We start from the raw sequence: 14295 nt of genomic DNA on the forward strand, positions 1-14295 counted from the left end.
CTTTATAAACGGGACTGTTCCATCAGTGACTGTTGGTAAAACTCGGTAACTGTTGGTAAAACTTGGTATTCCTCTAATCCAGGATCATATAATGGCGACAAAATTGACATTCTGAACATGTCTAAGGAAAATTCCCTGTTGTTTCAGGACCAAGACTTTTTTTCTTGGAAATACAAAGAATCAATAAAGCCCGTGGTTTTTTCAATCATTTTTCTTCCCACCCACTGCCAATTCATTCCATTGAGATATTTCAAATTCTGCTTACTCACAATATGAGCATAGGTGACATAATATCCAATTATACAGAAACAGCATTTTGGCTCATTTTCTTCTACAAGGACAAATATAGCCACATATAAGAGGTGCCAAGCTCCCCTGACTGCTATAAAAGATCAGTTATTTTTCTTTGGGGGCTTATTAAAGCAATCAAGTCAAGAGTAGCCTGTAGCAATCAGAACAGCAGTTTATAAATGCCTCAGGTTTTTAATAGGAGAAAGTTATTCATTAGATTGGCTGTTTTCCTTTTTCACAATGTCGGGGAACGGCTATTAAAGGTAGTTCTCAAATTACAACAGCTTTTTTAGTGACTGTTTCATGGCACTGACCTATGACCATTTTTCACTATTACAACAGTTGGAGAACCCCCATAGTCATGTGATCAAAATTCAGATGCTGCAACAGACTTATATTTAGGATGGTTGCAGTGTCCCAGGGTCATGTGTTCACTTTTTGCAACCTTCTGACAATCAAAGTCAATGGGGAAGCCGGTTCAGTTAACAACCATGTTACTCACTTAACAACTGCAATGATTCACTGAACAACTAAAGCAAGGAGTGTAAAATGGGACAAAACAAACTTAACAACTGTCTTGTTTAGCAAAAGATACTTTGGGTTTAATTGTGTGGTAAATTGAGGAGTGGTACCTGTATGTACAATCATGGTTAACAGAACAAGTTATAAACAGCCCCCTCTCTAGAAGATAGCCTGTGAGAATGCCCCCAGGATGGTGCCACTTGCTACTTTTCTTGGGTATGTTTGAACATATTCTTAAACAAGCTTTGTTTAGCTACATGGAGCCTTAAAACATTTGTAGAAATAATTATAAAGTTAGGCATCTCTAAACCTATAATTAATAATAATAATAATAATAATAATAATAATAATAATAATAATAATAATTTATTCGATTTGTATGCCACCCCTCTCCGAAGACTCGGGGCAGCTCACAACAATAATAAAAACAATATTATAGTAGAACAAATCTAATATTAAAAAACATATAAAACCCTATCATTATTTAAAAAACCAAACAACACATTCATACCAAACATAAAACAAAGTATAAAAGAGCCTGGGGGAAAGGTGTCTCAACTCCCCCATGCCTGGTGGTATAAGTGAGTCTTGAGTAGTTTACGAAAGACAGGGAGGGTGGGGGCAATTCTAATCTCCGGGAGGAGTTGATTCCAGAGGGCCGGGGCCACCACAGAGAAGGCTCTTCCCCTGGGGCCCGCCAAACGACATTGTTTAGTCAATGGGATCCGGAGAAGGCCAACTCTGTGGGACCTTATTGGTTGCTGGGATTCGTGCGGATGTGTTGGATATTAATTCCTATCATGTGCAGCCAACTATTGATGGGAGTTGTTGTCCACACTGGGAAAGTATGACAAAAATCCCTGATGGAAAAACTCTCAAGTTCCTGTCTTTGCAGAAACAAACTCAGGGGACCTCCCCATATAAGATTCTGTGTGTTTCTGACTTGGATTTACTTTCATCACGTTTAATTCAGTTGGTTAAACAATCCCTCTTAATTCCACTTAATCAAAGCTTTACATAAATAAATTCAGTGAGGACCATAGTTAAAAAATAATTGAAATTAAAGCAGTGCAGTTACCAATCAAAGCATGCACATGGTCTAACAATAGGTCACTGGAATAGGTAGCAATAGCAATTACACGTTGCCACTTGCCAGCATTGAAGACATATTGTGGAAGTCTGCAGAGAATTTTCTCCTGGGGACATATCCAAGGACATAATCAAACAAATGCTGTTGTTTTTAATTACTTAACAAATTAACTCTTAGTGCAGGCAGGAAGAGTGATTGTTTCATGAAGTTATCAGAGAACTAATGAAACAAAAATTATGATGCCAGAAACCATCTGCCAGTACAGTCTTTAAAATCTTACCCCAAGCAACATTTTTAAAAAGGTTTAAAGCCCAGCACATGACTAGAAATCTATGCCTCTTATTAAGAAGCATCACCCAAAGCTTTATTATGGTCATAGGCCAGCATAGGAAAGGTGGGATACTGTCATTAAAAAAGCATAAAGGATACATTAGGAGTAAAAATAAAAAAAATACCTAAAAAGATTATGAAAGACTATACGATATAATAGATACCTGAATGAAAAACTAAAAGTATATTAAAAAGTGAGAAACCTAAAAGAAAAGGGGCAGCATTAGATGGGTGCAGGGGAGCATAAAAGGTTGGCATATGGTACATCTATCAAGTTCCAAGGCATTCTAATACGGTGAATTAGTTGTTCATTAAATCTAGTTTATAGTTCACCATTTGATGAATTTTGTTGCTGCACAGATCCTAGCCAACATTGTATGTTTTAACAGGATTTGTTAAGAAACGCAACTTTATATGATTCATGTTTTTTGTTTTCGTTCTGTATTGTTTCTGAATGATAGTTAAATGAATATGTCTATGCTGCAAGCTATATTTGAGTCAGTCTACTGAGCAGGCCATCATTTAGGGAGTTCAGAGCTCTTAGGAACAAAAGAAATGACAATGGCAATATCAGTTAAACAAACCAAACCACACAATACAATAAAACAAAAGATTTCTCAAATGAAGTTCCTCAGTATGTAGCTGCACTTGGCTGACCTTGTCTGAGCTGCGAAGCTAAGCTAAGTTGGGTCTGGTTGGATAGAAGAGAAGCCAGCAGGGAATTCTTACAGACAAGATTGGGAACTCAAAAAATATAGCAGAAGGTAGTAGCAAAACACACCCATATTATTGCTAAAAAAACCCTGCATAGATGTTCCCAAGTAGTCTCCAAGGATTATGTTTAGCATGCAAGCCACTTTACCTCTCTCCAATCAACAGGAAAGATACTTGAAAAATAATAATATAAAAATTAAAAAGCAACCAGAAATAATTACTGGTCAACAATAGCTGGGGCAGGACTGTTTATTTAAGAAGGTTGTACAAATCCAGATGATTCAAGTAGTGTAGTGTACAACATCAAATACATATATGTTTTTGCTGAATTTTTAAAACCAAGGGAGACTAGGATAGCACCATTTTGGCCTTGTTCTGGCCTCATCAGCTAGCCATACCCTCACTGGGATTTGATCCTGGGGCTTCTGCCTTGTAAGGCAGAGAATTAATCACTAGGCTATCTATCTATCTGTCTGTCCGTCCGTCCGTCCGTCCGTCCGTCCGTCCATCTATCATCTTATCCACCCTAATTCAAGGCTTGGGGAGACAGATCTTCAGAGATTTTAATGATAGGTAGCCACCTGAGTTTACGGAGAGGGGCGGCATACAAATTTAATAAATAATAATAATAATAATTAGGGCCACATGAGCATCTGGAAGGATAAAGGCACCATGAGAGAAAAATCCCATTTCCTGGTGTCATTGGGGTGACACTGTATGATTGAGCATGCCCACCCATCATAGAATGCGTAGGAAATATCAGAGCTAGGTATGCACACAGATAGCTAGGCCCTAGGTCACAAAGCATTATAAATTGTAAGCAACTCTTGAATTGTACTCAGAAGCTAATTGGCAACCAATACAGCTCATGGAGCAGGTGTTACATGGATATCTTATGGCATTTTATAGAAGAAGAAATCACTACTGCATTATTTTCTTCTCCCTATCCAAAATGGCACTGAGACGCTTAGCAAGAACAAAATTAAACTGCATCACAGCTGAGAAGTTTTAACATTATGGTATAAAAAAGCAAATAATACAAATGTTATTTAATCATTCTACACTTAGTTCACTGTTTTACTAAGTGGTAAGTACTGCAATAGGTTCCAAATAACCAAAGGTTAGTGCAGATGTTTTCATTGATTAAAGCAAAATATCACCTTCAGTTGACATAGTTCTTTCAAAGCTTCATTTTTCTCTTTCCTAAGTTGTTCCATTTCACGTCTTTCCAAATGATCACAAGATACAAGCTGTATGCAGTAAAAGAAAAAAAAATCAGAAGCAGATGTTGAGGGAATACATGGATAAAAATAAGAGAAAAATAATAAAATATATTTTATTTAACCTAATATTTTAAGCTTTCTAATTTAGCCCACCAAACAAAACCTCTTTTCTGCTATATCAAGTTACAAAACTATAGATACACTTGGCAAATGGCTCACATTTATAGCTGGTAACTAGCATTTTGCAGTCACATGATAGGTTTGTGACTTTTTTGCTGTTTTCTGGTAGAAAATGGCAAAAAGCACCCAGTCTGGATTCACTTAAAGACTACATGGTTTACTTAGCAACAGTGGTTATTGGTTTTATGACTGTCATAAAAATGGTGGTAACATCAGATCCAGTTACATTGTGCCTCAACTTATGACCGCAACAACTTCATAACAGAAATTCTGGGTTCCATTGTGATCATAAGTTGAGGATTACCTGTAGTAGTTTAACTTGCAATGCTTTTTAAATTTGTGAAAGGAAGCTTGATTTATTTACTACAGATAAATAAATATGCACACAACTGGTCTAGTTAAACTCTCACAAGCTATAATTAAAATGGAAACAAAGTAAATAACTCATGAAACAGCAGCAGAAAAGTGATTGAAGATTATAATCCAATAGTTATCTTTCAATAATTGCTGTAAACTTTAAAGAAAAAGTTTTTGATCTGCTGTGGGCAGCCAGCCACCTAGAAGATGTTTTAATGGTAGGGCATCAGAACCCTGCTGCTATTAGCGCTTAATTTGTCACCCACAATTATTTAATATAAGCTTTCTCCACCTACTGCCCCCAAGTGAAGTTGGGAAGACTACACTACTCAAAAAAATAAAGGGAACACTTAAACAACACAACATAACTCCAAGTAAATCAATCTTCTGTGAAATCAAACTGTCCACTTAGGAAGCAACACTGATTGACAATCAATTTCACGTGCTGTTGTGCACATTCAACTTTGTACAGAACAAAGTATTCAATGAGAATATTTCATTCATTGAGATCTAGGATGTGTTATTTGAGTGTTCCCTTTATTTTTTTGAGCAGTATATTTTAAACAAATGTACATTGTGCACGATAGTTAGCTACAATGTGTGGAAAACCACAATCGTATAACAGTATTGAAAGTAATTTGCGCATTATTATGAGAGTTCCTCTAGTCATCCTTTTGAAAGACCACAGTGATCTGGAAATCTTTAAGGAATTTTAAAGTAAAATTTCACCACTTTTGTTTGGAGGTAAGAATTATATTATTTACCTGTGAATCTAGTAATTTAGCAATTTCATGTATAGGGCTATGACCAGCCTCATCCAGTTGCTGAGAAAACAGATCTCTTGCCACCTGAATAAAATCTAACATATAATTTAAGTCAGAACGTGACCATAGTATCAATCACAGAAAGGTCCATTTATATTTTTCATTAAACAACCTAGCACCTCTTACTTATTTAATATTTCAGATGTCAGTTTCAGCTCCAAACTAAAACCTTGCCAAGAAAACTGTAGGGACTTTTCTGTGGTCACCAAGAGTCATAACTGAAAGAGCAAGTGCTAATGCCTGGACACTTCCCCCTTCTCCTCCTCATGCATTCACACTTATCTTCTCAATCTTAATCTTAGAAACATAGAAGACTGACAGCAGAAAAAGACCTCATGGTCCATCTAGTCTGCCCTTATACTATTTTTTGTATTTTATCTTAGGATGGATATATGTTTATCCCAGGCATGTTTAAATTCAGTTACTGTGGATTTACCAACACGTCTGCTGGAAGTTTGTTCCAAGGATCTACTACTCTTTCAGTAAAATAATATTTTCTCATGTTGCCTTTGATCTTTCCCCCAGCTAACTTCAGATTGTGTCCCCTTGTTCTTGTGTTCACTTTCCTGTTAAAAACACTTCCCTCCTGAACCCTATTTAACCCTTTAACATATTTAAATGTTTCAATCATGTCCCCCCTTTTCCTTCTGTCCTCCAGACTATACAGATTGAGTTCATTAAGACTTTCCTGATACATTTTATGCTTAAGACCTTCCACCATTCTTGTAGTCCGTCTTTGGACCCGTTCAATTTTGTCAATATCTTTTCGTAGGTGAGGTCTCCAGAACTGAACACAGTATTCCAAATGTGGTCTCACCAGCGCTCTATATAGCGGGATCACAATCTCCCTCTTCCTGCTTGTTATACCTCTAGCTATGCAGCCAAGCATCCTACTTGCTTTTCCTACCACCCTACCACACTGCTCACCCATTTTGAGACTGTCAGAAATCACTACCCCTAAATCCTTCTCTGCTGAAGTTTTTGCTAACACAGAGCTGCCAATACAATACTTAGATTGAGGATTCCTTTTCCCCAAGTGCATTATTTTACATTGGGAAACATTAAACTGCAGTTTCCATTGCTTTGACCATTTATCTAGTAAAGCTAAATCATTTACCATATTACAGATGCCTCCAGGAATATCAACCCTATTGCACACTTTAGAGTCATCGGCAAATAGGCAAACCTTCCCTACCAAACCTTCCCCTATGTCACTCACAAATATATTAAAAAGAATAGGACCCAGAACACACCCTTGTGGCACACCGCTTGTAACCTGTCTCTGCTCAGTCTAATCAATCTTCTCAATCTCAATGTTCTCATCATTCCTATCACCCACCTCTTTCCATTTATGACTTATGACTGCACAACTGTAACTTCATTGTTTGTGTCCTTACAATTTATATTGATTGTTTCCTAATATGATTTGATTACTTATTTGTACCCCATGACTGTCATTAAGTGTTGTACCTTGTGATTCTTGACAAATGTATCTTGTTTTTTTTATGTACACTTAGAGCATATGCACCAAAGACGAATTCCTTGTGTGTCCAATCACACTCGGCCAATAAAAATTTCTATTCTATTTAGGCAAACTAACATAAATTAAAAATGGAAAGCTATAGTCTTGTGATTGCCTTCCAAATTAAAATTGCGTGCAGCAGCACAACCTTGGTTTGCTTTTCATATTTGAAAAGCAAACATCACACCATTGCTGTCATATAGACCAAATGTAAGGATAAAGTACAGTTTTCATTAAAGAGGTAACTGCAACATCTGATAACTAAAGCAAATCCTTCAGAGGAAGTATAAAAGCTAAAGCTAAGAGAATGTGTGTGCATACATATGCAGCTATGCTTATTGTGAAAGTGTTAACCTGAGGAAAAATGACTATTTGAAAAATTCAAAGACAAATAGTTTTCAAGGGCTCTTATATGTTGAAAAGCTCATCTAAATTTGGCTATTGTGTTATTGAGATGCAGTTATTTAATCAACAACAGGAACGGGAATTCTACTGTCTTACCTCTGAAGATGGGGTGGGCCCATGGCTAAGAATGCATTCTTAAGTCTCGTAATCCTAATTAATAGCCTAATATTTATTTAAAATTCAATTTGCATTGTGTTCTTGAGGTAAAACAGTGAACAACACAATGAAAGCAAAAGAGAGAGAGAGAGAGAGAGAGAGAGAGAGAGAGAGAGAGAGAGAGAGAGAGAGAGAAAGAGATGAGCTCTGAGCAGAACTCAATTCCTGCTTCATGGTGAAGATGAGCAGACAAGAAAAATGAAGAAAATGTGCTATGTGAAGATACCATTCTGAAAAACCCAGAATCAGGCCTTAAATTTTCATTCATTATCTTAAAATATACTTTCTGCACCAGGTTGGTCTAAATTTTGTATCCTTAATGGTTACCCTTTTATCTATGGAAAGCTTGGGGAGGGACATGGCCAGGCCCCGCGGCAGCACAGAGTTCCCCTTGCTGCCCGGGGTCCTGGTTCCAATGGTTCCAGGAACTGTTCTGGTTTCAAGCTCAAACAGATAACAATTGGAATAAATGATTGCTCAATGCATCTCATTGTAAAAACATATCTTCTTTATTTCTCCTTTAATGTCTCATTAATACACCAACTTTGCACGCGGTGTTTCCTTTCCTCATCTTCTATCTTTAGCAATTAAGTAGATTAGCTCGGTAGTAACATAAAAACATTCCACAAGTCATTCTAAAATTTATGGGCTAATCAGTGCTAGCCAGGAGTCATAAAAGCAGATAATAAATCACACATTGTCAGCTTACGCTTCGAAGCGTGTCCTGGAGGTGTCCATCTTGGGATTGCAAGATTGAACGAAATCGGCTTCTCTTCTGTTCACACCCGGATGAGAGGTAACTGATTAACCAATTCCTTATCTTCTAATATTTCTTCTCTAACACTTGTTCCCTTCTCTTCTTAAAGCGTCTGAAGTAAGGGTTAACCCACCTCAGGTCTTCTTCACTAGATCCTGAATGCATGTCTACGTCATCTGCCTCCCCCTCTGAGCTAACCTCTCTTTCTATCTGTAAATCAGGCCCTTCTGCCAATTCAAAATTGCTCTCCACTTCGTAATCTGAATAATCCTTAGGCTAAAGTGGAGTATACACAACAGGAACTGCCTTGAAGGTGCAATGAAGAAGGGGATGTCACCGGTGGTAAAGAAGGGGACATCGCCGGCAATCTGTTTTGGGGTCAGCATACCCCACTGAAAGCCAGCTTGGGGGCTCAACCGGTGGAAATGCAAAATCATCTTTTTAAAGCCGTTTTAGCTGTAGTGGCTACGTAACAAAAGGATAGCTTCTGAAGCTTTGAAGTCACCTGGGAAGAGAACTGAAGATAAGCACTGGAGAAATGAAGAACAAGATCAAGAGTTTTGCTGGTGAGTGTTTTGGTCAAAGTGAAGTTCGGAATTTCTTTCTTTGAATTTTGGCAAAATGGAGATGAAGCGGCTATAAAGCAATGAGTGCTATAGTGGAAAGCTTCTGAAGAAGGCTGTAAAAGCCCAACATTTGATGAGTTTTTAAATTTGGATTATTTAATTACTTTGGAAATGAACATTTATATTAACAAAAATGACTTAATTAAGAAAATCAAGCATTAATATACTGAATGAAAATAAATTTGTGGAATGAATAAAGATTGCCACCTACTGGTTGGAGGATTTACTGCAGGGGAAAATATGGGTGGACAGTCCCAACAGCTGCTGGCCTTGAATTTTGAAAAACATTACATTTGTCATGTCTGTGAAAGTGGAGTGAATTTTTTATCTGTTTGAACATGGTGAGAAATGGATTACAACAGACTGTTTATTGCTCTATGGAGGTGTTGATGATATGGTCTTAGAAGATGAGGATTTTACAGTATTTTCAGGGTCTTTTTTAAAAGGCTTTTCGAGGATTATTCTTCAAACTGATAGACTATTTCAGGGTGCTAGTGATATGGTTTTAGAATATGTGGATTTTATAGTATTCTACAGCATTCTTTAAGGAGTATTTTGCAGAGTGACAATCTATTTGATAGATTTATAAAGAGGACTTTGGAATAGAAAAATAGAATTGGAAAATCATGCAGAAAGTCAGCAGAAAAAATGCTTGTGAGGAATAAAAAAACATGACAATAAAGAACGTTTGAATTAAGAAGAAGATTTGGATAAATACAAAGTTATAAAAGAAGCAGCTTTGTGAAAATGGACACAGAGAAATTTTTTTTGAGCTAAATGATGATTTAAATTTTATGATTATTATGTTGGAAACTAAAATGGGGAAGAGAACTAGGGGGATGGGATTAAGGAGATTTGAAGAGATATTCAGAATGGTATATTTGTAATATGTAAAGGGAGATTTAGCATAATGATTAAATAATGGAAAAAAAGTTGGTTTAAGCCTCTGAAATTTGTTGAATTTTTTGTTGGATAAGAACTCTTAATTTGGGCGATTAATGGCTATTTGGAATTTTTTGATGACCATATAGGGACTTACAGATGATTATAACATTGGAATACACAGCAAAAAATTAACAGAATAGAGCATTATTATTATACTGGGATTTATAGTGGAAAAAACCCCAAATGGAAATAGGCATACTTATTATACTGGGACTTACAGTGAAAAAACAAACAGAATAGGGCATGAATATCACATTGGGATATACAACAGAAAAAATAAATAGAATAGGATATGATTATTACAATGGGATTTACAGTGGAAAAAACAAATAGAATAGGGTATAATTATTACACTGGGATTTATAGTGAAAAATATATAAAACAGGGCATGAGTATTACATTGGACTTTACAGTGAAAAAACAAATAGAATAGGGTATGATTATTATACTGGGATTAATAGAGGAAAATATAAATAAAAATGGGTGAGGATATATGCCAATGACATTTTGTTATAAAATTATTTGATTTGATTATCTCTTGATATTTGTGCTTGGGATCTTGATTGCCATTTGAATATTATATATTAATGATATAAATTAAGGGAAAAGTTTTGGAAAATTTAATTATATAAAAATTTAATTATATTATAGTTTGATATCCCTGACTTGAATACACATATTTGTTGAATAGATATATTTGTAATATGAAAAGAGAAGATATAATATAATGACTAAGTAATGAAATACGTTAATGACTTTAAGCTTTTAAAATTTGAATAAATTTTTGCTTTCCCCCTGTATTGTTATAGTTAGACATAAAGTATAAAATAGTTGGTATGAAATGTTATTTATTGTTTGAAGATAAGTAAAATTGGATTTATTTTAAAGCAGGGCATTTACCTATGGAAAATAGGGATTAAGAAACATAAATAGGTAAGTAAGGATATAAGGTAATAATTGAAGCATTATGGTTTAGATTTATTAGGCAAGAGAAAACAGCCAACAAAGAATTTAACAATGAAAAGCATTTAAATTACAATTTATAAAAAAATAAATTTTGGTAATCCAGGTGACGAAACTAGAAAAGGAGGTAATGTGAGATAAATGATGTATACTAAAAGTAAATAGATATGAAATTAAGAACTACTGATTATACTTGGTGATTGAAATATGTTTATATTATACTGTGAGGTATTAAAGGTATATGATATGGCATGTACATATATGTGGAGAAAAATTAAAAAAACTTTTTTGAAAAAATCTATGGAAAGCTCACAACAAAAATATGCAGCCAGTAAGATCTTCTTAACCAACTTTATTCCTCATCTGCACATTTAGTCTTTTTCTTAAGTATATTGGAATAAGGCTGTCGAACAAGTGTTCTAATTTCTAAATAAGAAAGTGCTGGATAACAAATACCTTTAAAATGGGAATGCAAATCTTCACATTATATATAGGGAGTGCTTGACCAAATATTGAATCACATTTAGTGACTTCTGTTAGGAAAAATTGTATATAGAATTCTGAAATCTCCCTTATAGTTTCCTAAAAATCTATTCTCCTAATTACCTCCAAAACAGACTGTTCCTTCGGAATCCCTTGGTATCTGTTGCCTTAGGATTTCTTGCTCCTCTTTTGTAGGCTGAATCCCAAGATACTTCAAAGCCTGGTCAAGAAAAAAAATGAGAGGAAAAAGGCACAAAGTAAGGAGGCTTCTAGTTTTCTAATCTAAAAGATACCTTAGATTTTGCTTTATAACTTTGGGTTAGAAACAAAACCTGAGTGGTAGTTCTACTTTTCATAAACAGAAAGTGAACCTTTTTAATGTGAAGATGCTGTTTTCACTAGGTAATATTCTCATACTATCCGCAGATTAAAACAAAAAGTGTTCAACTTTCAACCCCAAATTGTTCTGTAATCTCATTCTTTTCAGCAGGCTCTGGCTGAAACAGGACAGTGATGGTGAGAAGATCAAACTCTTCACTGGCCTAAAGCCTATTTGCAAATTATGTATAAGAGCCTTTTCAATTAAATGCAAAGTTAAGTGCATCAATTCAACGTAAAGATATTAACATCTAAAAAAAGCCTTTCTCACCAAGTGGCATTATCAGATTGACCTTCTCTGAGATTGGACAAAAGGAGTTTGGCTTAATTGGAACCAGAATAGAAGTGTATGTATTTATGTATGTATGTATGTATGTATGTATGTATGTATGTATGTATGATGCCAACTGAATTTTACTTGACTTTCCTGCCAAAGACAAGATGGAAACATGTTGGTTAGGTAAGAATGAGCAAAAATGAAGGCACAGAAAGCTATACTTGGCCCTTGGAATTCTAATTGTAACTTAAAATTTACTCTAGAAATTATGTGCTCTGTTGGCATAGCTAAAATTTGCTGCACTAGCTCTTTATTTTGACAATGCAACTTAACGCTTTCTGAAATGGCTTCTATCTTAAAATATAACAGCTGCTGAAGCAAGAATACCAAAAGGAAAATATGCAATGTCACTCAAAAGCAGCTGCAACTTATTTCCAACTCTTTAGTGCATTGTTTCCCAACCTTGGCTGCTGGAAGATATGTGGACTTCAACTCCCAGAATTCCCTAGCCAGCAGAGCAGAGCTGGCTGGGGAATTCTGGGAGTTGAAGTCCACACATCTTCCAGCAGCCAAGGTTGAGAAACACTGGTTTAGTGGGAGGGTGGGCCAGACTGAATAAATTAATGTCCTATAATATGGCTTGCAGAAAAACAAACAAATATTAAGCACTTCCAAAGCTAGCAAATGAAATCACAGCTTTAATTGATAGGATCAAATTCCTAAAAAGATTAGATCATTTCAATTCTGACTAAATAATTTCATCACATATCAATATAGATGCAGCATCACAAGTTATAAGCTTGATGAATTAATTATTTACTTGTGGACTAGTAATTTTATTCTGAAGTAACATTAAAATGAATTCTGAAAACCTCTCTGAAAGCTATCACATTACATTAAGAACAAGCATTAAAATGATATATTTACCATCTCTAGTTTATCTGCTTTAAGGCGAACTGAAGGATTGAGGGAAATCTTCCTTTGTGGTCCATAATCAATTCTCCAAGAGGGGCTAACAGCTATGAGACAACAGGTTGTGTATTAATTGGAAATCTAATTGGATTTTTTTTTTCTGCTGAGGATATGTTCTAAACTCCTGCTGTTCAAACAACTCAGCTAATCACTTGAATGCCAAAATGTTGATTATTTTTTCCCTTTAAATATTAAGCAAGATGCTATTAAAATGGAAACTTACAGATGCTTTATATTTATAGCCCCTTTATAACTACTGACCAAGAAATTAAGAGGGATGGGAAATACAATCACACATACCTGTGGTTTAATTGACAAAGACAAAGTGGAACAAAAAGTATTCTTTAAAAAGTAAAGGTCATACTATGATAGAAACACATGGCTTGTACCTGTGATACATCTTTTTAACCAGACATAGGAGACCGATTGGTTGTAAATATACAGTACTTATGAATGTCACACTGAATATTGACAGCCTCAGAGACATTTAGTAATTAAATAGTTAACTGTGTGTGCTTTATTAAGTTCCTCCTATTATGATGTAATATTCTGCCTCATCTAACACTACTTCCTTCTTCATCCTATAACTCCTTTCTTCTTTCTATCCACCATCATGTAAGACGTATTTTATTATGTTGTCCACCGGGACATGTTTTATTTTCTACTTTTATGATAAAAGAAATCTTGTTTTGAACAAATGACTAAAAAGCTTCCATCCATCACCTCCGCGGTAATTAAGGTTCAAATGGACTTTAATCATTTTTACTATCGCGACAATGAAGATCTTCCTCATGGCAATTATTTTGTTCTAGAAAAAACTCTTGACAAATCACTTATTTTTTAAAAATCACAATAAGCCCATAATGCAACACTTCAAAATACTACATGTTGGCTTATAATTTCAATTTCCACCCAGCATCAGTACTGACATGACATAAGGAGGGCCTCTAATATGTTATTCAATATAGATCTGGAGTAACACAGGGCCTGGGAAACTTGCGACCTTTAATAATTTGCATCCTTGTTCTTCCCTTCACTAAACAAGAGATGTTTGTGAATGGGAACAAGCAATCTGCTTCAAGCTTTCCAAAGACTGAGATATGATCCAAGGAGACTCTGTTCCCCTTTCAAAATAGCTATATCACAAACTGTCCTTAAACTTTTCCTTGCTTTAAAATAGGTGGTCATACGAGGAGGGAGCTATTGTTCAAAAAACAGATATCAGAAATAACTTGGGTATTTATATATTACTGTCATTTCAATTTCTAAATGTTGAGTCA

At 35.3% G+C, this 14295-nt stretch overlaps 1 protein-coding gene across 1 annotated transcript in view; it reads right to left on the reverse strand.

The window, feature by feature from the left end:
• The window catches only part of STXBP4 (syntaxin binding protein 4), a 111859-nt gene that overhangs the window by 54945 nt on the left and 42619 nt on the right, over positions 1–14295 (reverse strand). Inside the window, exons 13-16 of the mRNA XM_070740485.1 lie at positions 12971–13062; positions 11512–11608; positions 5472–5566; positions 4108–4197 (exon numbers count right to left, since the gene is read on the reverse strand). Coding sequence (XP_070596586.1) covers positions 4108–4197; positions 5472–5566; positions 11512–11608; positions 12971–13062 — 374 coding nt within the window. The remainder of the gene's footprint in view (positions 1–4107; positions 4198–5471; positions 5567–11511; positions 11609–12970; positions 13063–14295) is intronic.

This window comes from Erythrolamprus reginae, chromosome 2 (assembly GCF_031021105.1).
Source record: "Erythrolamprus reginae isolate rEryReg1 chromosome 2, rEryReg1.hap1, whole genome shotgun sequence".
Lineage (NCBI taxonomy): Eukaryota > Metazoa > Chordata > Lepidosauria > Squamata > Dipsadidae > Erythrolamprus > Erythrolamprus reginae.